The sequence below is a fragment of the Dicentrarchus labrax genome, unplaced genomic scaffold (assembly GCF_905237075.1).
Source record: "Dicentrarchus labrax unplaced genomic scaffold, dlabrax2021, whole genome shotgun sequence".
Classification (NCBI taxonomy): domain Eukaryota; kingdom Metazoa; phylum Chordata; class Actinopteri; family Moronidae; genus Dicentrarchus; species Dicentrarchus labrax.
Window position 1 is genome coordinate 23,754,258 of NW_026136703.1, and position 23,099 is coordinate 23,777,356.

The following is a 23,099-nucleotide window of genomic DNA, read 5'->3' on the forward strand; positions in this document are numbered from 1 at the left end:
TTGATCAAGAATGTTTTAACTTACACAATGCTTTGAGTTAACTTATCTGTAAATAACAATAAAATAATCTTGAATCCTTGAAATGATCATCAGTTGTATGCTGTAGTTTGTAGTTAGTGTATATATACAAACACACATATCTTTTGTAACGTTATAACAGAAATGGTAAAATTAATTAATCATCAATAAATTACTTTATTTCTTTAGCACCTTGTAAAAACGTAAAAGTTTACAAAGTGCTTTGACAGACAAAGCAAAATGCATAAATAGAGATACATAAAGAAACCTGCATGTAAATATTTATTTCAGCACAATTTGCATTCTGCACTATTGTCTACAAATGTTATTGTTTTATTAATATATTTATATATGTATAACTGTACATAGTAGTTTATGTATTTCTTGTTGAGCTTGTTGTCCTGTTTATTTATGCTTATTCTGTGTATATACATTGAGAATAACTTAAAAACCGGAGTCACATAACTGGCAAATAAAAATTAAATTGAATTAAAAAATAAAATAAATTAAATTAAATTAATAAAAATAAAAATAGTTACAAATAAATGTTACTTAAAAGATGATTCTGGAAAAAAATAAATAAAATAAATAAAAACAATCTCTATAAAACTCCCGTATATCCAGCCGTTGAAATAATGATGTAGCACATATAAACAAGCAGGCAGCGAGCGGACGTTTATTCAAAAAAAGTAATTTAAAATAATAAATAAATTAAAATTAAAATTAAAACGAAAATAAAAATAAATGTTTCTTAAAAGATGATTCTGGAACAAAATAAAAATAAAAACAATCTCTATAAAACTCCCGTATTTCCAGCCGTTGAAATAATGATGTAACTTAGCACATATAAACAAGCAGGAAGCGAGCGGACGTTTATTCAAAAAAAGTAATTTAAAAAAAAAAATAATTAAAATTAAACTAAATGTTTCTTAAAAGATGATTCTGGAACAAAATAAAATAAAAATAAAAACAATCTCTATAAAACTCCCGTATTTCCCGCCGTTGAAACAATGATGTAGCACATATAAACAAGCAGGGAGCGAGCGGACGTTTTATTTAAACCGCCGCTGCCACCGGAAGTCGCTAACGGCTCCGTATCCGTCCGCTTGACGCTCGCCAGTAAAAGGACGTGAGGCGCACTATATCGCAGAACATTCGAGAGGTAAGCAGCAGAAATAATTTCACCACATATTCCTTCAGCTCGTCCTGACGTGGCTTTCAACCCCCCCACACACCCCCCGCAACTGACGGCGCTAACGACACCGCATAGAAACCCGCAGCCAGCGACGGAGCGTTGAGAACTACTTTACTTTAATCATGTTATCTTCAGCGCGGCCGCGTCGACTGAGCCTCGGCTAATACCTGCGTGAGCTGCGGGACGCCGCCGACTGGCTTTAGCTGTAGCTTGTGGGGGGGCTCTGGCTATTTCCTGGAGCTCCGACGCTATTTATAACGGACACGATTAACGGCGAGTCCGTTCCTAGAGCTTTACTCCCGTCCCTCCGCGGGTAACCACGCTTTTTTTTATTTAAAGAAAGGATGTATTGTTGGTAGTTATATTTATAAATCTAACGTTAGGTGGAATTTGACGGTAGTAGTTTTAACGTTAGCCTGTTAGCTCGTGGCTAGCCGTCGTTACCTGCCGTTACATAACGTTAAAAACGTGACATACCTACGTTACGTTGTTTGCGTTATTCTCTGGTGGCTGTTATATAGTACGTGGCGGTTGACCACCCACACAATGAACGACAGGTTGTATGAATAACAATACTCTTCCTCTTCTTCCCCCCCCCCAAAAGGTCCCCAAACCCCGAGGACGTTTCCAGATACAACCCCCTCCCCTCCCCGCTGTAGTTCAGTCTCTGGAGCCTGGCACCTGCACTGTTTGGACGCTTGAGGGTGTTTTAACTGTGCATCTTTGAGAGCCGAACACCCCCCCTGAACGACCCAGCTGCAATCGATACAACACCAGCCCCAGCTATCGACCACCGTTCACTGCGGCTCTTGGACGATCAGCGTTGTGTTTATGTCTTTGTTTTGCGAAAACGGTAAGTCTCCGGGCACCAAACTGTGGCGTATCCTCGCCGCTTTATGACCTGTAAATGTGTGTGTTTGTGTGGGGGTTTTCTCCTGAGCTAATGAGGGAGTTATTGTGCAGTATCACACGATTTCTGTGCCTCCTGTATCAAAATGGCGTCTCCCAGTCGCCTCACTCGTGTGCAGTGGCTGTATGACGCACTCTGCACCAAGCAGTCAGCTAAGCTAAGCTAGCCTCCCTCCGAGGTAGCCTCGACCTCTGCCCTGCTCTAACGCATCACCTGTGGAGGCTGTCAAACCAGTCGGGAGTCACTTTCACGCCGAATCACCCTGACATTGCTGAGGCATTCACCGGGGCAGGCTGGGGTAGTTGGTAGTTGGTATTAAAGCCGTCAGCAGATAGGTGGTGGTGGGTGGGGGGGGGGGGTGTTTGGCAGCTGCTAGGCCTCCTGTTTTTGACCTAATAACAAGAGAAGGCCTTATGTGACTAAACCCAGAGGCCCTCATGTAAGACAAAGGGCTTTCACAATACCATTTTTGTACGTATATGGCCACAAAAGCATTTAGTACAGTGGCTGGGTTTTATTTTTCCTCTTTGGACCGAGCTCACATGGATTATTTGATGTTGTCAGCACTATTTTCTTTGCGCAGAGGCTTCAGCGCAGCCTTTTTTTTAATATTTGTAATCTGTCAGGCTACGCAGGGTTTTTATTTTGATGCATAAACTTGTTAATGTTGAGAAATATTCCCATAAGGGGACTCTCCGCATGTCTCCCTGGGTTGGCACACCCTGGACAACGCCGCTCTTTTAATTTAATGTAGGTTTAATCTATGTTCTGTATGCTGCTGGATAAATAAAGTATCTATCTGTGTCATAACTCCACTCTGGTCTGGATTAACTAATGGCCGTCACTCAGGAATCATCATTCACCACAGTAATCAGTTTTATTATGTTCTTGTGGGTTGTGGGCCGTCCACAGTTCAACACTACTTTAATTACAAAATAAATTGTATAATCAGGGGTGTAACTACTAATTATTTTCTTAATGATTAATCTGCCTGTTACAGTTGATTGGTCTATAAACTACAGCAGTAAAATCTTTATGATAATCTCCCAGAGCCTCAATTTACATCTTCAAGTTGCTTATTTTGTTTGACCAACAGTGTAAAAAAAACCCAAAATATACAGTTTATCATACAAATGTAACAGAAAGCAAACATTTACAGTTTAGAACCAAAATAGAGGCTCAAAAAGTGAGTTTTCCTTCTTTTTTTTGGCAAAAATATCAAAATAAATTTTAGATTTCTCCATGAATATTGGCACAGACACAGCTGCATATCTTCTTACTGTTACTGGGTAAAACAGCACTTTGCATTAATTGGTGACTAAAACATTTAGTTAATATTCTCTATTCATTCAAGTTGGCTAGAACACATATGAAGTTAATGTTGAATGATTTTCTTTATTAAATATTAATAGTTTTTTTTTGTCCGTCTCCTCTTTCAGAGCTGTTGCGCAGCCGTTGGAACCTGTGTGGTGGAAATCTAGCCTTCAAGCAAGGAGCTTGCGGCCACAGCGGCACAGCGTTTTTCATGTCAGAGACCGAGCGCGCTTGCAGTCGTTTATGTCATCCCCTCTTTTCCAGACAGAAGATCCCGAAAAATCCCCAACCAAGATCCTTTTATCTTACTGATAGTGCTAACATCCAGCCAAAATGTCTGTCAACGTCAACCGCAGCGTGTCAGACCAGTTCTACCGCTACAAGATGCCCCGTCTGATTGCCAAGGTAACGGCTCTCCGTCACAGGGGGGTTTTAAAGTTTGTACGTGATTGTTGTAAATGTTTTTAAAAGTTATTACATAAGTGGAGAGAACGCCATGTTGACTCTATTCAAGTCAGAGAAGCCTGAAATAACATTTTAGATGCAGAATTATTTATGTTTTCTCTTCTTGGTTTGTGTGCTGATGGTCTGTGTGTTTGTCTGTCTTTATCTAATCCAGGTTGAAGGCAAAGGGAATGGAATCAAGACGGTCATTGTCAACATGGTTGATGTTGCAAAGGCACTGAACAGGCCTCCAACATGTAAGTAACACCACGTGCAGCTTCAGTGTCTGTTGTCCCCACAACTCGACTGGTATTAACTAACCCCCATGGAAACGTCCATTTTATTTTAGTTTATTTTGCAGTCCACAGCTGCCTTTTTAAACTCCATTCTTGCTGTTTGTTTTGAAGCTTTACTTAAATGTTTCCCTCCTTTTTTATAATGTCTGAATTTACAGTTTAACCAAAGAATGTGAAAAGATTCAATGTTTTAATATAATAGATTTTTGCAAACAAACAAAGCCTTGAAAACCAAGTTAGTCCCGCTCCCGTCCCCTATAAAATATTGAAGCCGAACCCCACCCCTGTTTATAAAGTACATCTTGTGATGTTTTAGTCATGAGGAAATGTCATTTGGATTGTTTTGGCTTCTTTAATTTCTGTCTCTGGTTGAGGCAGGAGGTTGGAAAGGAAAACCGTTCACTGTTAAGATGGTTAGCTGTCTGTAATCTTGAGGGTGACAAACTCTACATTATCCAATTTTAATACAGTAGAATTTGCTGAGTCTATATTGAAATAGGAGACAGGATGTTTGCCTGAAATTAAAATGATTATAAACCACTCACATAATTTGATGTTTTTTGTTTTGTTGGCGTTTTTAAATTAGTATTTTTGATATTTGTTTAAATAAACTGTTTTTATAATGTGCTAACCAGGAGACAGTCACTTATTTATTATTTGTGACCTCTGTTATTCCTGATCTCTTCTCCGCAGACCCGACCAAGTTTTTTGGTTGTGAACTCGGTGCTCAGACCCAGTTTGATACCAAAAACGACCGTTACATCGTCAACGGATCCCACGAGGCGAACAAGTTGCAGGACATGCTTGATGGGTTCATCAGAAAATTTGTGCTGTGTCCCGAGTGTGACAACCCTGAAACTGATCTGGTAAATAATATATATAATAAATTATAAGTCCAGGGAAGCAAAGAACGGAGCAGAGAAGAGATTTCCTTTTTTTGTTTTGTGTGTGCTGCTTTAATCTACAAAGATTTTATTTGTCTTTCTTACAGCATGTCAATCCCAAGAAACAAACTATTGGCAATTCCTGTAAGGCCTGTGGATACCGCGGCATGTTAGACACCAGACACAAGCTCTGCACGTTCATCCTCAAAAACCCACCAGGTGAGAGTTTGCTCTTCTCTTACAATACACCAGGACTCACCCAGAGTCCACGAGCTTCCTCTCTTCGGCTGAACAGAACAGGAATTTGTGCCCATGCAGACTTGATAATTAACCGTTTTTCTCCTTCCAATAACAGAGAGCACTGATAGTGGATCTGCATCTGTAAAGAAAGAGAAGGAGAAGAAAAACCGCAAGAAGGACAAGGAGAACGGGTCCGGCAGCGGAGAGGCAGGAAACCACGACAACATTGATGCTCCTGAGGCTGTGGTGGGTTTCCTCCCTTCATCAGACTCAAGCAGGGACTAGTCCTGCAGTCAGAAACCTTTACTATAAAAACAGATTTGAACACATTTAAATCCTAATTTCCTTCCACAGATCAAGAATACCAGTCAGCTGTAGATTTAAGTTGAAGGAACGTTTAAAGATTTTTAATGGCTACACACTTGTACAATTGGAGAATGTAAGATTGACCTCAGGCCGACAACAATTATAACCACCTGTTGCTCCCTGGACTAGTCCATGATCAGGCACATAGTCTCTTTAGGAGCCAGATTGTAACTGGTGTGAGAGCCGGTCGGACAGATGCTGTTATTGTCTCACTGCTGGAACTTAAAGAAAATGTTAAACTAATCTTCTGGGAGCTCAAAGTGATCGCTGAGTTCAACGTCCCTGTGGGCAGCTCGCTGTGTACTCACTGCTAAATCAAACATTGGCCATGTTTAGATCTTTCCCTATGGCGCAGTTCTGTGCTACTTTTGATTCTTAATCTCAGGATTCATCAATTTATTGATATTTCTGCCTACAAAAATTGGTTTTTAACCTTTTTTAAAAGCTAGTAGCCCGAGGTCATAGCTTATTCGTGCTCATATTTCATCAGTAAAGTGCAGTTACTTGCCTTCAAATGGATTTCCTACTGATTCTTCAAAAAGTAATTGGGCTGTTAACTGTCCAGAGGTCATTTTGAGTTTACTTTTGCCCAGAGCCTTTTAAAGAAGCGGTTCGGTCAACTAAAACAAACGAGTTTAGACTAGAAGTGCCTCGAGCTGTCTGCCTATATAGGAACAGACAGTTAAAATTAGTCTTTGTTTTAGATATCAGCTTTTTCATTTACTCTAAGGAAGAGCCTGCAGCAGAGCTTTTATTTTATTTTCTTTACCACCATTACCCTTTCATTTTGTCTGACCCCTCTGTCCTCTGTGTCTGATCAGGATGGAGACGACGATGATGAGGACTGGGCAGAGGAGACTACAGAGGAGGCGCAGAGGCGGCGAATGGAGGAGATCAGCGACCATGCCAAGAACCTCACGCTCAGTGAAGACCTGGAGAAACCCCTGGAGGAGAGGGTCAACCTTTTCTACAACTTTGTGAAAGTAAGGGGTTCGCTGACTGTCGACGCTAACGTTCTCCAGTGATGGAGACATAACTGTAAATAAGTTTATTTCGTCTCAGGGTTCTTGAGGATTGTATTGCAGTGACATTTATCCGTTACTAGAGTTAAAGGCCAAGTGTGAGGGCAGAAAGTATTAAATTCATAAGCTGAAATAGACTTGGAATCACTACACACCAGCTCTACTCGAAAAATATAAGGAAGAAAACAGGAAACTTGTGTAAGGAGGAAAAACAAATCTTAAGAGGCTTTATTTCTAATACTATTATGTTGAAGGTATACATTCTCAGACAGTTAATCGTAGCAGAATTAGGGGGAAACATGAAGGAAACTCTTGAATCTTGCGCTGCGTGTCCACCCCTGAACTTTGCTGCTCTCCATTTCCAGCATAAGAAGGAGAGTGGAACCATCGACGGAGCCGATAAGGAGATCTTGGCGGAGGCGGAGCGTCTGGACGTGAAGGCCATGGGCCCCCTGATCCTCAGTGAGCTGCTCTTCAACGAGAACATCCGCGACCAGATCAAGAAGTACAAACGCCACTTCCTGCGAGTAAGTTGGTTGATGCCTGACAGTAGGTGTTAATTAGTTAATGTTTGATTTAAAGCTGAAACCTTAATCAGTAATTCCCCACAGATTATGCTCAGAACCGTCTCTCCTGCCCCTCTAAACATTCCTTACATTAGAGTTTCCTCTCCGTGATATTAAAGTCGGTTGTGTCTCATGACTTGATTTCTCGCCCTCAGTTCTGCCACAACAACAAGAAGGCCCAGAAGTATCTGTTGGGAGGATTTGAGTGTGTCGTGAAGCTGCATCAGGTCCAGCTGCTGTCTCGAGTTCCCATCATCCTCAAAGACCTGTACGACGCAGACCTGCTGGAGGAAGACGTCATATTCGCCTGGGCAGAGAAGGTGGGTGTGGGAGTGAGTAGACATTTTAAATATTGAACTTTTTATTAAATATTAAAATGTGTTTTTTTGACCCCAGATTAGGAAAACATGATTTATTATTAATACTTTAAAAAGCAATGTTTGTCTTACTTTAGTTTGTACATTTAAATACCCAGTACATTTACTCAAAGTATATTGTACTGTATTAAAGTATGTATTTATTCATTTTATGCTAATTGATGCTTCCACTAAACTACATTTTGGAGGCAAATCTTGTACTTTTTAACCTACTTTTTACATTTATTTAACAAAAGTAACTAGTTACTTTGCATATTTACATTTATTAATACAAAATATAAATCAATACTCAAAGTTCAGGTATAGGTATAGAGAAGGAAAAAACTATCAGGAAATCTTGAATCTATTTTTGGGTTGAAAATGTAGTTATACTGCCCTTTAGTAACTGTAGTTATGGACACATTTTTAACTGATTTCCTGTATTAACAATGGACAGTTGATTTTACTTGGAGCACTTCCTGTTATTACGCTGTTGATAGAAGTCTTTAAATCACGTCCAGTAATGTGTGTGTGTGTTGTTGTGTGTGTGTGTGTGTGGATTAAACGAGGACTCATTCAGTTACAGTACAACAATAAGTGGTTTTTAAATCAGCCGTTACAAAACCTGACTGACTTTGTTTTTGTCCACCAGGTTTCTAAGAAGTACGTCTCTAAGGAACTTGCCAAAGAGATCCATGCCAAGGCTGCTCCTTTTGTCAAATGGCTGAAGGAGGCAGAGGAGGAGAGCGAGGGCAGCGAAGAGGAGGAGGAGGAAGATGATGAGAACGTAGAGGTAACGGACGGACGTTGATCGCTTTATCAACTTAGTTTTTACAGTCTTACTTTTATCTGAAGTGTTTGATCTAAATGGTTGTATGTAGGTAACATTTAAACAAATGTCAGTAATTCACTTCTTCACAAACATCATCAAAACATTCCTATTTTTACTTCTTAAATATAAAAACGTTCCCAAAACTACTGCAAAAGACCAGAAAACAAGAAGTTGCTTCATCAACAAGAGCCCGGTCTCTTTATTTTATTTAATGAAAACACTAGTTTCAGTTAGTTAAAGGTAGTTTTAAAGTGTTTATTGACCTAAACTGTACCTGAAGAAGAACAGTTACTGCAGGGCAATTATTGAACATTTACTTTATTGTGAAAATTGACTAACATCCTCCTGAACTCAGTTTTTCTCATTGTTCCTCGACTGCGAGGTAAAACCTCCTCAAGCAGGACAAAACACTCATTTCATTTATTTATCTGGCTCTCGTCCCGATGTCACACCAGAAGGATGTTTTCACATTCGTCTGCTGAAGGAGTGAAGTTTCTCTGCTCACCTTAAATCCAAATTTAACGTGTACGTAAAAGCATGACTTGCCTGGAAACAAGTCATATTCCAGTTATGCGACTTGCACACAGTGTGAAGTGGAAACTTGGATCTCTGCAGCTCTCACACACACTGAGAATTGAAACAGGAGACATCTAGTGTTCAGTAGTTAAACTTTAATTCAACAATATCTGTGAATAGTGGATTGTTCGATGAGGGAGAAGGAGAGGATGTTCTGAGGTTTTTAACCATTTAATTAAACATATTCTAACATTATCAGACAATTGTTAGTGAAAGTTAATTATGGTTAAATCAAACTAAACTAAAACTAGATATTCAAAAAATAAACTAGACTTCAGGAAGGAAACGCTAACTTGCAAAGCTAAAATAAAATAGAAATCTAAAGGAAATGTCTTTTAGTTTCAGTCTTTGTCAGTGTTTGTATTGTAACTGTTGCCCCTGACAAACTAACACTGAAGCTAATAAGAACTAAACATTTTAATGATAAATATAAAACTGATGGAGAACTCGCTCTGGGAACTAAAGTCAAACTAACATGAATAGAAAACGAAAGTAAAAGCTAATGAAAAATACGAAACTATAATTACTGGTCTGGAGGGGATATTTAAAGACTAGAGCTGGGTATTGGGTTTTTTATGGTTTGTCACTCTTCAGTTGGTACAAAAAACAATTACTGAAAGCTGCCACCTGATCAGAGTCCCCCCCCCCACACACACACACATATACTGGAAATACTGTAAGACACGGAAGTTTTAACAAACACCTGGAAATTTATTAAAATCACCAAAAATCCTGGAAATATTTGAAATATTCAATTGTATTTTACTTCCTCACTCGCTTTAATAAACCTGGGTGTCTGTTACTATGTTTGAAACCTGACAACTGGGAGGATAAGTTGAATGTAAATGTGTTTAAATTTGTCCTCCTGGTACGTTTTATATGACGTTTTATAAGCGAGTGCTGTCCTCTGTCAGGAAACACTCCTGGAATATGATTGTGATCAATATTTATCTTTCTGATGATTATAATGGCAGCTTGTGTCTTAAACGTTTCCTCCTCAGCACTAGTGTTGAAGATGAATACTTAGAGACCTCGGTGTCAGTCAGACCTTGCAGCTGCGGTCCGTAACCTCCGCTGGACATCGAGGATAAAATGTAAAGCCGATTTTTAGTGTTTGCGTCTTGCTCAGCGCGCTGTGTCTCCCGTCCTCAGGTGGTGTACTCGCCCTCTGCCCGCGAGCTCAAAGTGGAGACTGTGAAACCCGACACGCCTGAAAAGGAAGAGGACGACATTGACATTGATGCGATCTGAGAGGCTCGGAGGACGACGGCGCTTTTCCTTGTGTTGTGGCTTTGACTCACGATGCCCCGTACGACCTAAATGGCTGGCCTTTCCCTCCTTTACTCACCCTCCCTCTCCCCCAACCCCCCCCGACCCACAACCCTCCTCTGCTTTGTGGCATGACTTAACATAGCGCTTTACTTGCTGCACATTAACTCTAATTTTGAGATGTATTCAGTTGATGAAATGAAGTCTTTGGGGATTTTAATCATGGGTGTTTGGGGATCATTTCGACTGCACATTTTATTTTATTTTTTTTTTTGGTCCCTGTATTTTTCCAGTCAATAAAAAGAATGAATGTTTTGCTATCCACCACACTTGGTTGTTTGTGTTTGATGCTCCCTTTAATCTCCTTGGTGTGATGATGAATGGGTGGCTGTAGAGAAGAGTAGGTTTTAGTCTTAGACAGTAAAAGCTTTCAAATTAGAGCTTAAATAATTAATTTATATGTATTTTAAAGCAAAAACACCAACAATCCTTTGCTTCCAGCTTCTCAAATGTCAACATTTGATGGTTTTCTTTGTCTTTTTTGTTACCAGGCTTTATATTATATCCTTCATGATTCATTAATAATTAAAATAATCACTAGTTGCAGCCGTTTTCCACTTATATATAGAAACTGAAGGATTATATAAATGCTTAGTCATACTTTTTAACTTTCAGACGTGGCCGCCCGATCTGTGATTCTTCATGAATTCAGTTTCTCTTCTATAAGATTTATTTGTGGTTCAAGACAAGATGAATTATATAATGTGGCCATAAATATCAGATTAATCCACAAATCAACACCTTGTTTGCTAACGACAGCCTGAAAGTTTAATCATCCAACAACCAGATTTTCTGTAGAACAATAACAGCTGTTAATTGACAGGATTTTAAAATAAGTTCTTACATTTTTATAGATAAAAGTTAAATAAATGGTGAATATAATGAGGTCGTATTACAGGACAGTTTGGACCACAAAGTAAAGTAGTTGAGACATTTAATTGTAGTAAAATCTGGACGTATAAGGTAATTTAAACAGGAAATAGACAAAACGTATCCAGTGATATGTTTGACTTATACGATAGTTCTGAGATAAAAGTGAGAATAATGACTTTAATCCTCTTTGTGTTGTTGTTTGGATACAAAAAGACTTTTTGTTAACTGTAGAACTTCTGATTGTTTCACTAAAGGAGGAAATAATCAGATCTTAAATGTACTTAAGTAAAAGTATAATGCCACACTGTCACTCTGTTATATGTAAGTAGATTATTATGACTCCTGCTTTAATGAAAAATGATTTTACTGTTACAGCTGGTTGAGGTGGAGCTCTATATAACTATTTTGTGTAGAACTTTAATAATTATTTTCTTTATTGATTCATCTGCTGATTATTTGTCTCTATTAATCAACTGATTTCTTAAAATAGTGAGAAATGCCCTCACAATGCTGCACAGTGCAACCAACAGCCCCAAACCACAATATTAGTACAAATATATTACAATTATTGGAACCAATAAAGGTTTTTTTTAATGAAAAATTACTTAAACGAATATGGAAAATACTTGAGATACTTAAAACTTGAATTAATCTTCTGTAAATTGACTAATTGATTAACTGACTATACACTTTTAGGTAGTTTAATTTATAACTAAACATCACATTTTATAAGCTCTTTGTTCAAAATGTGCAAAATATGAATCAGTAAAGTAACTAAATCTGTAAATGTAGTAAAATAAAATACTCATACTTGTTCTTAAGTACAATACTTGAGTAAATATACTCAGTTACATTCCATCACTGTGTTTAATATCGTCCTAAAGTCACAGTTTCATTGAAAGAATGAAAGTTTTTCTGTGTTTTTCTCCCTTTTTAATATTTGATATTGTGAAATAAATAAAGAAATGTTTCCCTTTGAAGCTCAGATGAGTCCCCACAGAGAGGTTTCCTCCCCTCGGTCCTCTGCGGTCCAATGGGACTGAGCTCCTTTCCTCACTTCCTCCACTCCTTCAGCTGGACACACTCATGCTGCGTTCAAACGCCGTCGGAAATATTGGTGTCAACCTTTCAGAGAACAATCCTCACAATCTGACAGTGGGTATTGAGCATATTTGGAGCTGTATTAGTGTATGAACTTACTGGCAACTGTTTTCAACTTACTGTGGCATGATTTAAAAAACAAAATCAGAGGCAATTTGAGTGAAATCAGGGAGAACGAGCACACACAAAGGCTTTAAAAAGGATTATATCCAGGATTTTACAAATCAGGAGTCCTAATTCCACCAACATAACACCACCCAGACGAGAGATTGTTGACTAGCTGTTAAACAGACTTCTATAACTGTCTGATTATTTAATAAAAAAGCACAAAATTGCACATTTAATCTCTTAAATTCACCTTTTAATTATATATTATCCTGTGCAGACTGATGGTGGTTTCAGGTTCCTGGTGGATAATAAATGTCTTTCATTTTAGTGTTTAAACACCAGTTCAGTCTAAGAAACATCAGAAACAGCTTTAAAGCATCATGTGTGATATAAATATATATATATATGTGTAAACCCCAATATCCAGAAATCTTTCTGATCAGGTTTGAATCCTGGACCCCTCGACCACCTGTTAATAATCTTATTTATGTAAGATTTTAGATAGAAGATATGTAAAAGCAGCAGGTTATACTGAGACTACTGAAATGTCCTGATCAATAACCACTTAAATCTATTATTGATGCTGGCTTAAACTCGATCAATAACTGCTTCTGTGACATTTTGGAATTGACCTTAAGTCCAATAAGTAACAGAAAAATCAACAGAAAAATCTAAAAGTCAACCCCATTAAGAGATTTATTATTAGTTTTATTGATTATATTATTTCTGTTTTTTGTGTTTCTGTAACTTTATTAGTTATGTTTTCAACAACTGCACAGTTTTCTTAGTAATCAATACATCACTGATAAATAAGTAATAAGTAAATAAAAATAACTGAAATGATTTTTCTAAACTCGTTCAGGTAACTTTACTCAAATAAATCAATAAAAGAATAAACTGATTTTATTTCCTGATAACTTCAATAAAACTAGAAACTGTTGTGTCATAATGTTTTAAGTTAATTGATTCTGAGCTGCAACAATAAAATGACAGAAAGTGACTCAGCAGCAAAAATCAGGTCATAATTTAAAAACATTCTCCAACTTATCCACTGTGAGAATTTACTGTTTTATATAACTGTGAATTTAATATTGAATATCAGTTTACAACAGAAATACTGTAGTATATTAATATTAGTATATTATATTAACAGTCTACTTTCTACTTCTACTCCACATTTCTGGGGAAATATATTGTACTTTTTATTTTCCTACATTTATTTGACTCTTAAAAGTTACTTATTACATAAAGAAAACATACGATGTGCTTATATATAATAACATTAAAATACTCTCACGTGTATTCATCAGTGGTAAAAACATAATAATATAATACTGTATAATAATATAACACTGAAAGGAGGAGTACGTTTACTTGTGATACTTTAAAGGACCAGTGTGAAGGAGTTGTGCTGCATTCAGGGACCGAAGAGGAGCTCATTCTAAGGTAGCAAAACAACAATTCTCATCTTCATGTGATTAAACACTGAAAACAAACCTATTCCTTACTTCAGTTACATGTTAAATTTTATGGTTAGATTGACCCTGACAGGTTGTAGGATTGCGCTCAGGCTCTGGAAAACATAAAATATAATCCTTTTTAATGAATAATAGGTAGAAATGATAAAAATAGCCAATTAATTAAGGAGGTATTTCACTTATCACTTTAATGTAGCAGTAATAATTATATTTATAATATTGTCACAATGATTTGTGAGTAATAGCCACATTATAATGCCAATGATTACTCTGTATATAAACAGTAATTATGTATATTATTATTATTATCGGTGTATCTGTCAGCTGATATCCGCAAATATGAAAACTTTTGAATAAGTAAAATAATTACTTTTGAAAAGAGTAATGAGTAATCAACAGTGTTGGGCTAGTTACTCAAAAAATTAAATGTATTACATATTATTATTCACTCTTTTCCAAAGTAACATTACTTTATTTATTACTCCCCACCAAAAGTAATCAGTTACTCTACTACTTCTCTGTTAGTCCCCACAAAAGTGTCCACTTCTACCCACAAATTCAGACTTTTCACAATTAAAAAATCCAGTTTTGTTTGTTAAAATCAAAGTAATGTTTATATTTCCATTTACATCTTCTAAAGCTAGTTTCCTCCACGATTACAAAATAAATCCAAGGATTGTTGAATATTTTAGTAATTAGTTACACTACTAGTAACCGGGGGAAGTAATATGATCACCAATAATAAGTAATAAATCCCATATTTTTGTGTAACTAACTGAAACACCGCGCTTCACAATGTTTGCGTTGTTTTTTTTTTTTTATTGAACAATTTAAATGTACAAAACTACAAAATATACAATAACAATCTGGTGACATAAATAATAATAGATAGTTCAAACAGGGTGCTTCAGGGGAAAAACCTTTTCATACTGACTCAGTAAGGTGTTACTATTTTGTTTTTTTGTTATTTAAGAAAAATCAGAGATTTCAGTTCCAGGAGAAAAGCAGCAAATGTTTTAACGTTGTGTCGACTGCTCACGATAGCACTCTGACGTCGGAGCCTGGGAGGGGTCCGTGAAGGCAGCTTAATCCAGCCCAGCCGTTGAGTAGCCATTTTGGTCCCACCTAACCCCGACAGAGCAGCTTCACTTCGGGCCGTCGGAGATGGAAGAAACCGAGTCGACGGCGAGTATTTCAGCCACCTAAAAAGAAAACCTTTCTGAACCCCCACCCTCCCCGACCCCTGTACCCCCCCCTCGGACACACGGACCGGTGACAGTCGACGCCATGGCGGCCGCTTTGTGAGACAGTTGTTCTTTGTGGAAGTGGCGACCGACAGCGCCTTTTACTTTAGTTAGCTTCACTGACTCAAACACAAAAACGGACAGACGGACACTGATTTTTTTTTTTTTTTTTTTTTTTTTTGAAACACAGGCCATGAACGGTATGTACGCGCCATGTAAGATATCGATTAGGTTATTATAGGGATTTTTATTTTTTATTTTTTTTTTATATATATATATTATTTCTGTTCAGGTGCTCGGCTCTAACACGTCCGGTCTGGATCTTTTTTTTTGGAAACAGTCACGATCCATGCTGAGACAGTTCCCTCCGGAGAGAGCTGCAAAGCACAGCAATACTTTAATTCTGTCGGACTGAAGAAGGGTTGTTTTTATTATTATTTTATTTGTATTTTGTGGATTTGTGGACGGCGACTGGTGGAAGAAGGACGAATAAAAGATGTCAACAAAAACTCCTTTACCTACCGTCAACGAGAAGGTGACGGAAAGTGTGAGTATAAAAGGGTTGTTTGTTTGCACTTTGCTTGTGTGTGTGTGTGTGTTTATAAATACGTTTCTTTTATAAAGAGAGGTGTGTATTGAGCTCATATTAATGTTGTATTATCGGACAGGATGAGAGCACAGGGGTTACACTTTGTTGGTAAATCGTAAACAAGCGTATCCTCTACGCCAAACACGCCCTTTAATTTTTATTTTAATGGCTATTTTCGGATTTATTTGCATGTAAATTGTGTTTTTGTATCGCCAGGTGATAAGTTTTGATGTGACTGAGGGGGTAATTAGGATGTAGTCGGGGTATTTAGGCCCAACCGCGAACAAACTACAGTACTTTGCCTGCTGGTTCTGGCAGGCAACAGTAGTTTGTGTTCAGGCTCGCCATTGGCTGTTCCAGCTGTCACTCAAAGGTTTCAACCGTTCAGCTTCCAAATATGGGCATCGTTAGTCCCACCCCCTCCGTGACTAACAGAACATCCGGTCTGAGGGAGCGTTGTCAAGGCAGCGACAATGTAGCTTTCCGGTCAGGATTTTCAAAATTAAACTAATCTCTAACGCGGGATGTCGACAAAGCTGTTAATCTTATTGTTTTCTAACTTTTTAACATACAGAAATATATATATATATATATATATATATATATATATATATATATATATATAAAGCCCAAAGTGATAACTTAAAAAGTCACGACAAATACAAAATAATAAAATCATTTTTTTATATTTTCCATTCATTTGATTACAGCTTGCAAACGATTATTCTCATTATTATAGTTATCTGTCTTTTTTTAAAACAGAAAATAGTGGTTAAATGCTGCTTAATGTTTTACAAAATCTTTAAGATACTTATAACAATGAGATAAAACCCGGGAAATCATACAATCTAAAGAGGAAGGGAGCTGTAACTGGATTTTTTTGGGTATTTTTTGCTTCATAATTCATTAAAATCTATACAAAATCCCCCCCATCACGTTTTTAAACATCCCAAAGTGATGTCTTCAGTTGTTCAAATCTCAGTTACATGTTTAACGATGGAAATCTGAGAAGCTAAATGTTTGTATTATAACAGCGTTTTAAGTTTAAGCAGGTTAATTTACTGGCACTGCACTGATTAATCAGGCGCTTACTTTTTGATAAACTGAATTAACCACTTAGGCTGCAAGATGTCAGAAAATGGTGTTAAATGTCGGATACAAGTTTCCACAATTCAAGATGATGTTTAATTTACCGCCATATAAAACAGAGAAAAGCAGCAAATCTTCACAATTTTGCAAACGTTTGGCATTTTAACCTGATAAATGACCGAAAGGATTAAGTGATGATCGCAACCGTTGGCCTGTTTAAGTAGCTGTGGATCATCTGATCTATCGAACATTAACTCTTGTGACAGGAAATGCATATTTAATTACCTTGATCTGCCTTTAAGATGCTAATTTACTTTACCTAAAACTTTATCTGCTCCACAGCTGCTTCGTAGAATCTCTTAATGCTGTAATCTCATCTTTTTGAGCATTTTAGCATTTCAGTGGTTTGTATAAATTCACACTGTACTTATCTCCTTCTTTGTTTAATCTTCACCATATATAATATATACACATATATTCGCCCCCTTTCTTTCCTCCCCATCTCCCCGTCGGTGTATCTGCAGCCGCTCGTTGTCCACATGTGATACGATGGGAATCTCATGACTCATCTCGGTAGCAGCAGCAGAGAGTCAGCTGGAGATAAGACTGATCCTGTTCAAACAAAGCACTGAGGGTGATAAGATGTGGTGAAATGTTATTGATCTCTGCAGGCAGAAGTCGGGCAAAATGTAAAGAATCAGTAGCCTGAAAAGAGTTGGAACCGGTAAATGTAATAATGAAAACGGGAGGAACAACAATTTGGTTGGATAAAAAGCATTTAGTGGTAAGTGTTTTGATTAATGGCTAATTATTTAAATCATTTTTCAACCTTAAAATGCCAAATGTTTGATGGTTCAGGTTCTTAAATGTGCTTCTTTTCTTGGTCTTGTATTTATATGTGGTACATTACGACATCACCTTGTGGTCTAGGATATTGTGATGGCCACTCCCCAGTTTTTATCCAATGCTTTATATACATCAATCAAGATAGTAATCAATAGTTTAATACACAAATAAAACAGAATAGACAGAATTAAAGGTGCATTTTAACATATTTCAGCATTGGAGCAAAATTATCTCCCTGAATTCTGAGAGAGCAGCTGTTTAAATGCTTTTAATCTGAAAGGATAATGCGTGGCTTCCGGGTTTTTTGGTGTATCTGCCTGTAGCCTTGATTTGAGATCAGTGAGTCCCCCCCCCATCCACCCTCCTGTCCCACCCTCCCCTCCTGCTGTCTCCCTCTCTGGTCTCTCTGTGGTTATCTGGGCTCTGAGTTGGGAAAATCTGGTGTTGTGGGAATCTCTATGGGCATCATCAGCGGGGCAGAGTGTTTTCCTGTTCAAACATGACGGGCTCCCAGGCAGCCAGGAGACACCGCAGCCTTGTGAGTAACCACCGAAAAGGAAAGGATTGAATTAAACCGGGGGGTGGGGGGAGAGAGATTTTCTTATTCACTTACAGGAAGTTGTGAGGCGGAAAAATGGAAATGGTGTTTATTTATTTATTTTGTGGAAAATTTAGATTCTTCTGTGTCCTTTATGATTAGCAGATGATATTGTGGAAAACAGTTTAATGTTTTATTTTAGTTGTGTGTGTGTGTGTGTGTGTGTGTGTGGTGTTCAACAGTGACCTTATCCCAGTTGGTGGTATTTTTATCTCCACTGCTATCACTGTAGAAGTCCTAAAATATTCCTTTTAGTGACTTAAAGTGTGCGTGCTGCCTAGAAGAGAGTTTAAAGTGACCTTATTGTGGTTTATGGCTTTTTTTCTTTATCTCCTGTGGTGTCTCCTAAAATAGTTCATAAAGGCATTTTTAATGTCTGTGGTGTTGATTTACCTAATGGTGACTTCATATTGTTTGATTTTTAGCTGCGTAATGTATTTAAAGCGTTTAATTATGTGACATTTAATCGGATTGTGGAGGGAAAACACGAAGCAGAGATAATATTTCTTGCTTTAAAATGTTTGACCTCCTTTTCTGGGTTTGTATAAAACACCAGGTTTGCATGTAAGTGTAAACTCTTATAGTTAATTGTCATTGTCTCCAGAGTGAACGGGGTCAGTTAGGTTTGTTGGGGGGCGGGTTGAGCCCGGGCGGGGCTAATGAGGCATCAGTCGGTCAGTCGATACCGAGGCCGCACCGAGTATCTATCAGATTGTTTCTTTATTAGTGGTTGGGACGCAGAGAGGTGCTGTCTGAACACAGAACCACCCCCCACAAAAATATAATCAATCCCTCCATTGGTGGTGCTCTCAGAGCAACTCTCTGGTTGCACGTTAAAGTCAGTTCCAGTTAAAGGAAGTTATCCATTTAAACCTCTGAATATATTCATGTTTACACCATTTCACACCTTATCTCTTAAGATCCCTCTCAGTCTCTGTGAGCATCACAACTAAGATCAATTAACACTGTTTCTACTGTTTAACAAACTCTTAAGTGTAAATCTACTAACTAAACTAATCACTGGATGAGATGTGTAACTATCTGGGTGCTTTACAGACTCTTTGGGTATAAATCTGAACGGTGTTTGAACCAGGCTGCTGTTATGGAAGTGAACCTTATTTGTTGCTTTATGCTCTACTATACATCCTGTTTTCACAAAGTCTGCATGCCCACAGGATATGACATAGGCTGTATCTGCTGTCTCGATGTATAGACGTTAAATTTAGGTTTTCTTTATACCACCTTCCCAACATGGAGGCACTTAAAGGTGCTTTATGTTGCACTACATTTAAAAGCAGGTTCTCTGTGTTGAAGTTGAGTACAGATTTCTGCTCTTCAACCAGGTCACATTTTTTCAGTTCAGTTGTCAATTACACGTACGTGTGTGTGTGTGTGTGTGTGTGTGTGTGTGTGTGTGTGTGTGTGTGTGTGTGTGTGTGTGTGTGTGTGTGTGTGTGTGTGTGTGCGCCTCGTTGGTGGGAAAACTGAATCCAATTTTTAATCAGAAAGCAGCTCTGCACACGTCTAAACTCTGTTTGCCTTCATTTTACTTTACGTTCATGCAAATGTTACCAGTGTAGCTGCAGTGTTGTGGCAGTTTGCTCTGGAAATGATTTATTTTAGAGCTGAAACAATTATTCAAAAGAAAATAAGACTGGTTCTAGTCCCTTAAATGTGAGGACTTTGGTCTTTTTTGTTCTTATATGATAGAATTCAGGTTAACTGCAAGAACAAACCTTTTTGAAGAAACTTCTGATGGCTGCTTTTCACTATTTTCTTTCTATTTCATAGATCAATTGATTAAACAGTTAAGCAACAGAATTATCGCCTTAAAATTAACTTAAAAAGTACCAAAGGTTTTAGAAGTGGGGGGGCAATAAGTGCCTGCAAGTGAGGTGTAACCCTCTGGTTTTGAGGCTCTGATATTTTCATGATGAAATGGTGAAAGTGGAGTTTATCAGCCATCTGTGCCTGGTGGAAGAGAAGCCTACTTTCTCTGTCTGGATGCAGAACTATAAATATCAGCATTTTCTCTGCAGAGCCCGAGTGGATACGTCACAGCGGGTCAACATGAGTCACGGCTGGTGCATGTTAGCTGTTTCTGAACAACTCAACCGCCGGCACTCGTCTAAATAAAACAAATGTGTCTCTCCCGCAGCACACGTCTCACAGTAATGGCCGTCAGGAGATCACCACGCGCTCGGGCCGGACCGGCGTGCGATCCCGCAGCTCCGAGGAGGCGCAGCAGCCCCACGTCGGCAACTACCGGCTGCTCAAAACCATCGGGAAGGGCAACTTCGCCAAGGTCAAACTGGCCCGACACATCCTCACCGGCAGAGAGGTGAGCTGGTGGCGCAGACGCAGAGTGACGTCAAGTTTTTTCGGAGTCCAGCTCATATTCTTGTCCTTTTAAAAATCAGGTTAAATGTGTTTTAATTGATAAAACTCGTGAATTTGAACAACCAAAACTTCAATTTTCGGACTATGGTTAAGAATATTGTGTTTTTGGATTAACAGAAACAAAGTAGGTCAATTTAAAACACACTTAGAGGAGTCAAGTGTGTGCAATCTTTCCAGAACACATACAGACAGAAAACCCACCTTTCCTTGTGTCTACGATGCACAAACAGCTGGATTTACACGTATGTTTTGAGCCAGTTTTTGTCCAACGTGAACACGTCTCTGCTTAAAGTTTTGCCACATTTTGACGTTCAGTGTAAATAAGTTAGACCACCTCTCTTACACACTACACTAACACTACAAAACCAGTTAATTGACGTCAAAGACTGAGTTTGCAGCCCCCTTTTTTAAAATGAGCTTTACACATCGTCTCTCTCTGAGCTCGTCTCTGGCAGGGGATGATGATGATGATGATGATGATGATGATGATGATGATGATGATGATGATGATGATGGGCATACCTCAATACTTCTTTTGTACTGACTGAAATGTAAAGTGAGAAAACTGTCAAGTACTAGAAGCTGGCGTTGAATTTTCCCGTCAGATTTGTTCAGATTTTGTTTTCTGAAGTCAAATAGAGCGTTTTTTTTAATGAACTTTCTCGTGAGGTATCTTTTCCAAACTTTTTTCCAAACTATTGGCTCCGGCAGCGGGTGAGTTTCAAACCCGGCAGCTCCACACAGCGACAGGTTCATCGCTCTAAACCTTGCTGGCAGTAATGGATGTTTTCAGGGCGAGCTACCGCTGCTGCTGAGCATTTGATTTGTTCATAATTGATGAACAGAAAGAGCAAGCGTCTTCATAACACGGCGTACGCCATTTAAAAGAAACCACGGTGCACTTTTTTCCTCCTCAATCCCCTCCTGATTCTCTTATTAATTATTCGGCAGTTGCAATTTTTTTGGCGTATTTCGAAGGAGGAAGTCGAAACTGGCTTTGCAGTGTTAAAAAAAATAATGGTTTTCAGCTGAAAAAGATTGAATTCAGTGTCAGTATTCTTTTCTGTGTTTCAGTGTCATATTCCACTTCCTCTTTTTCACACTTCTCCCCTGCTGTTATGTCCCATTTAGCTCACTTTCGATGCTGTTTTTTCTCTCTCTCTCTCTCCACAGGTGGCAATTAAGATAATAGACAAGACGCAGCTGAACCCAAACAGCCTTCAGAAGGTAATGCACCCCTCTTCCCTCTCTCTCTCTCTCTCTTCTCACGCTGTGGCAGAACTCGTTTACAAATTCATGAAGCACGACAGATTGAGTATTAATTGTGTAAACGGGGCGCGGGGCATGCTGGGAAGTGAGCATGTGTTCTCCATATAGAGTTAAGAGCTTTTTATTATTTCAGTGTGATGCTTTCTGCAGCGGAGGAGATGATTCAGCTCCGCATCCACTGTTTCACTTAGGTTTTGCATGAGAACTTTTGACTCTCTAAGATCAAACACAAGGCCTGAAAAAGGAGGAGATTTGTATCTGTTCGGCTTAGTTTGAAGCATTTCTGTTGAGCCGCTTCAGGAAAAGTTGATTTAAGTATTTTGGCCACTTTTTAAAGGCTTTTTAAGATTTAGATTTGTCCCATTTGGACACTTATTGCTGGAAACTGTGGTTAATGGTATTTTCTGATCTATTAACCTCCAAGAGGAACTAAAAAAAATCAGATTTTTCTTCCACCTTCTTCCCGTTCATGCTGCTCGGTTGTCATTGCAACAGGGAGTGACAGTTTTTGTTCTTCCTTGTTAAATCAACCAAATCAGGAAGCGGGTTTGCTTTTAAAATGCAAATTATTCAGAGGCCGAGAGAGTGAATGCTCCCCTTTTTGCTACCCAGTGAAAAGCAGTTTCACTTTACAGTTTGAAGTCAGTGAGTTGAGAACGAGCTGCCCATAACCCTGTGTCCCTATTCTGTGTACACTCATTAGCAAGGGAAGAGTGTGTGTGTGGTGTGAGTGTGAGTGTGCGGTTGTTTTGATCTGTGCCGCTGTACATTTTGGCTCCGTCTCTCGGCCTGGAAGTGGTTTCGGGGAAGTCAGAGTGATATCGACTCAGCTGCTGCAGCTCCGGAGGCTTTTTTGTCTCATCAGAAAAAGAAGAGGGGACGGGGTAGCGTGCGGTGGCGACGGCTGCTGGTGGTGACGGCGATGATGTGTCTGGTGTCCAGCCGGCCCCCGCCACTCGTCGTCTCTCTCTCTCTCGTCCCTCTCAGCGATCGGCTAGTGGTTTTCCATCAGTTTTTCCAAAGCTCCATTGATTCTGGCCTTTGTATCTCGGAGGCCCGGGCCCTTTGGCGTTGGCTGTGACACTACGCTGACAGAAAAACACTGAGTCATGACAGGGCCGTTCACGGGGAAAACACAAAGCGTGAGGCTTTTGTC

At 38.7% G+C, this 23,099-nt stretch overlaps 2 protein-coding genes across 29 annotated transcripts in view; both read left to right on the forward strand.

Annotated features, from left to right (window-relative positions):
- The first annotated feature begins 1,044 nt into the window (after positions 1–1,044).
- On the forward strand, positions 1,045–10,617 carry eif5 (eukaryotic translation initiation factor 5). Of its 3 annotated transcripts, none has more exons than XM_051385355.1 (12): positions 1,045–1,180; positions 1,818–2,066; positions 3,563–3,842; positions 4,057–4,138; positions 4,871–5,043; positions 5,169–5,280; positions 5,417–5,547; positions 6,489–6,650; positions 7,055–7,216; positions 7,411–7,587; positions 8,264–8,404; positions 10,172–10,617. In XM_051385355.1, the coding sequence occupies exons 3-12, from the start codon at positions 3,771–3,773 to the stop codon at positions 10,268–10,270; spliced, it is 1,311 nt and encodes a 436-aa protein (XP_051241315.1). In that variant the 5' UTR covers positions 1,045–1,180; positions 1,818–2,066; positions 3,563–3,770; the 3' UTR covers positions 10,271–10,617. The 3 variants fall into 3 exon arrangements, with proteins under 3 accessions (XP_051241315.1, XP_051241306.1, XP_051241322.1); XM_051385346.1 differs by lacking the exon at positions 1,045–1,180 and adding an exon at positions 1,275–1,526; XM_051385362.1 differs by lacking the exon at positions 1,045–1,180 and adding an exon at positions 1,278–1,526 and having other exon boundaries at positions 7,411–7,575.
- A 4,395-nt stretch (positions 10,618–15,012) lies between these two features.
- mark3a (MAP/microtubule affinity-regulating kinase 3a) overlaps positions 15,013–23,099 on the forward strand; it is a 52,385-nt gene continuing 44,298 nt past the window's right edge. For 22 of the 26 annotated variants that reach the window (XR_007881632.1, XR_007881634.1, XM_051384898.1 and 19 more), the window contains exons 1-3: positions 15,014–15,699; positions 20,433–20,615; positions 21,848–21,901. Coding sequence is in view for 24 of the 26 variants with exons in the window: in XM_051384898.1 (XP_051240858.1) it covers positions 15,649–15,699; positions 20,433–20,615; positions 21,848–21,901 (288 nt within the window). In the remaining 2 variants the exon portion in view is untranslated. Of the gene's footprint in view, positions 15,700–18,078; positions 18,215–20,432; positions 20,616–21,847; positions 21,902–23,099 lie in introns of those variants that run through there. The other 4 variants (XM_051384926.1, XM_051384975.1, XM_051384906.1 and 1 more) reach the window with 3 other exon arrangements.

Excerpts from the sequence above, each read along its gene's own strand:
- eif5 (XM_051385355.1), top strand. The coding sequence starts at position 3,771 with ATGTCTGTCAACGTCAACCGCAGCGTGTCAGACCAGTTCTACCGCTAC. Across the intron at positions 3,843-4,056 it reads TGCCCCGTCTGATTGCCAAG|GTTGAAGGCAAAGGGAATGG; the intron begins GTAACGGCTCTC and ends TATCTAATCCAG. Across the intron at positions 4,139-4,870 it reads ACTGAACAGGCCTCCAACAT|ACCCGACCAAGTTTTTTGGT; the intron begins GTAAGTAACACC and ends TCTTCTCCGCAG.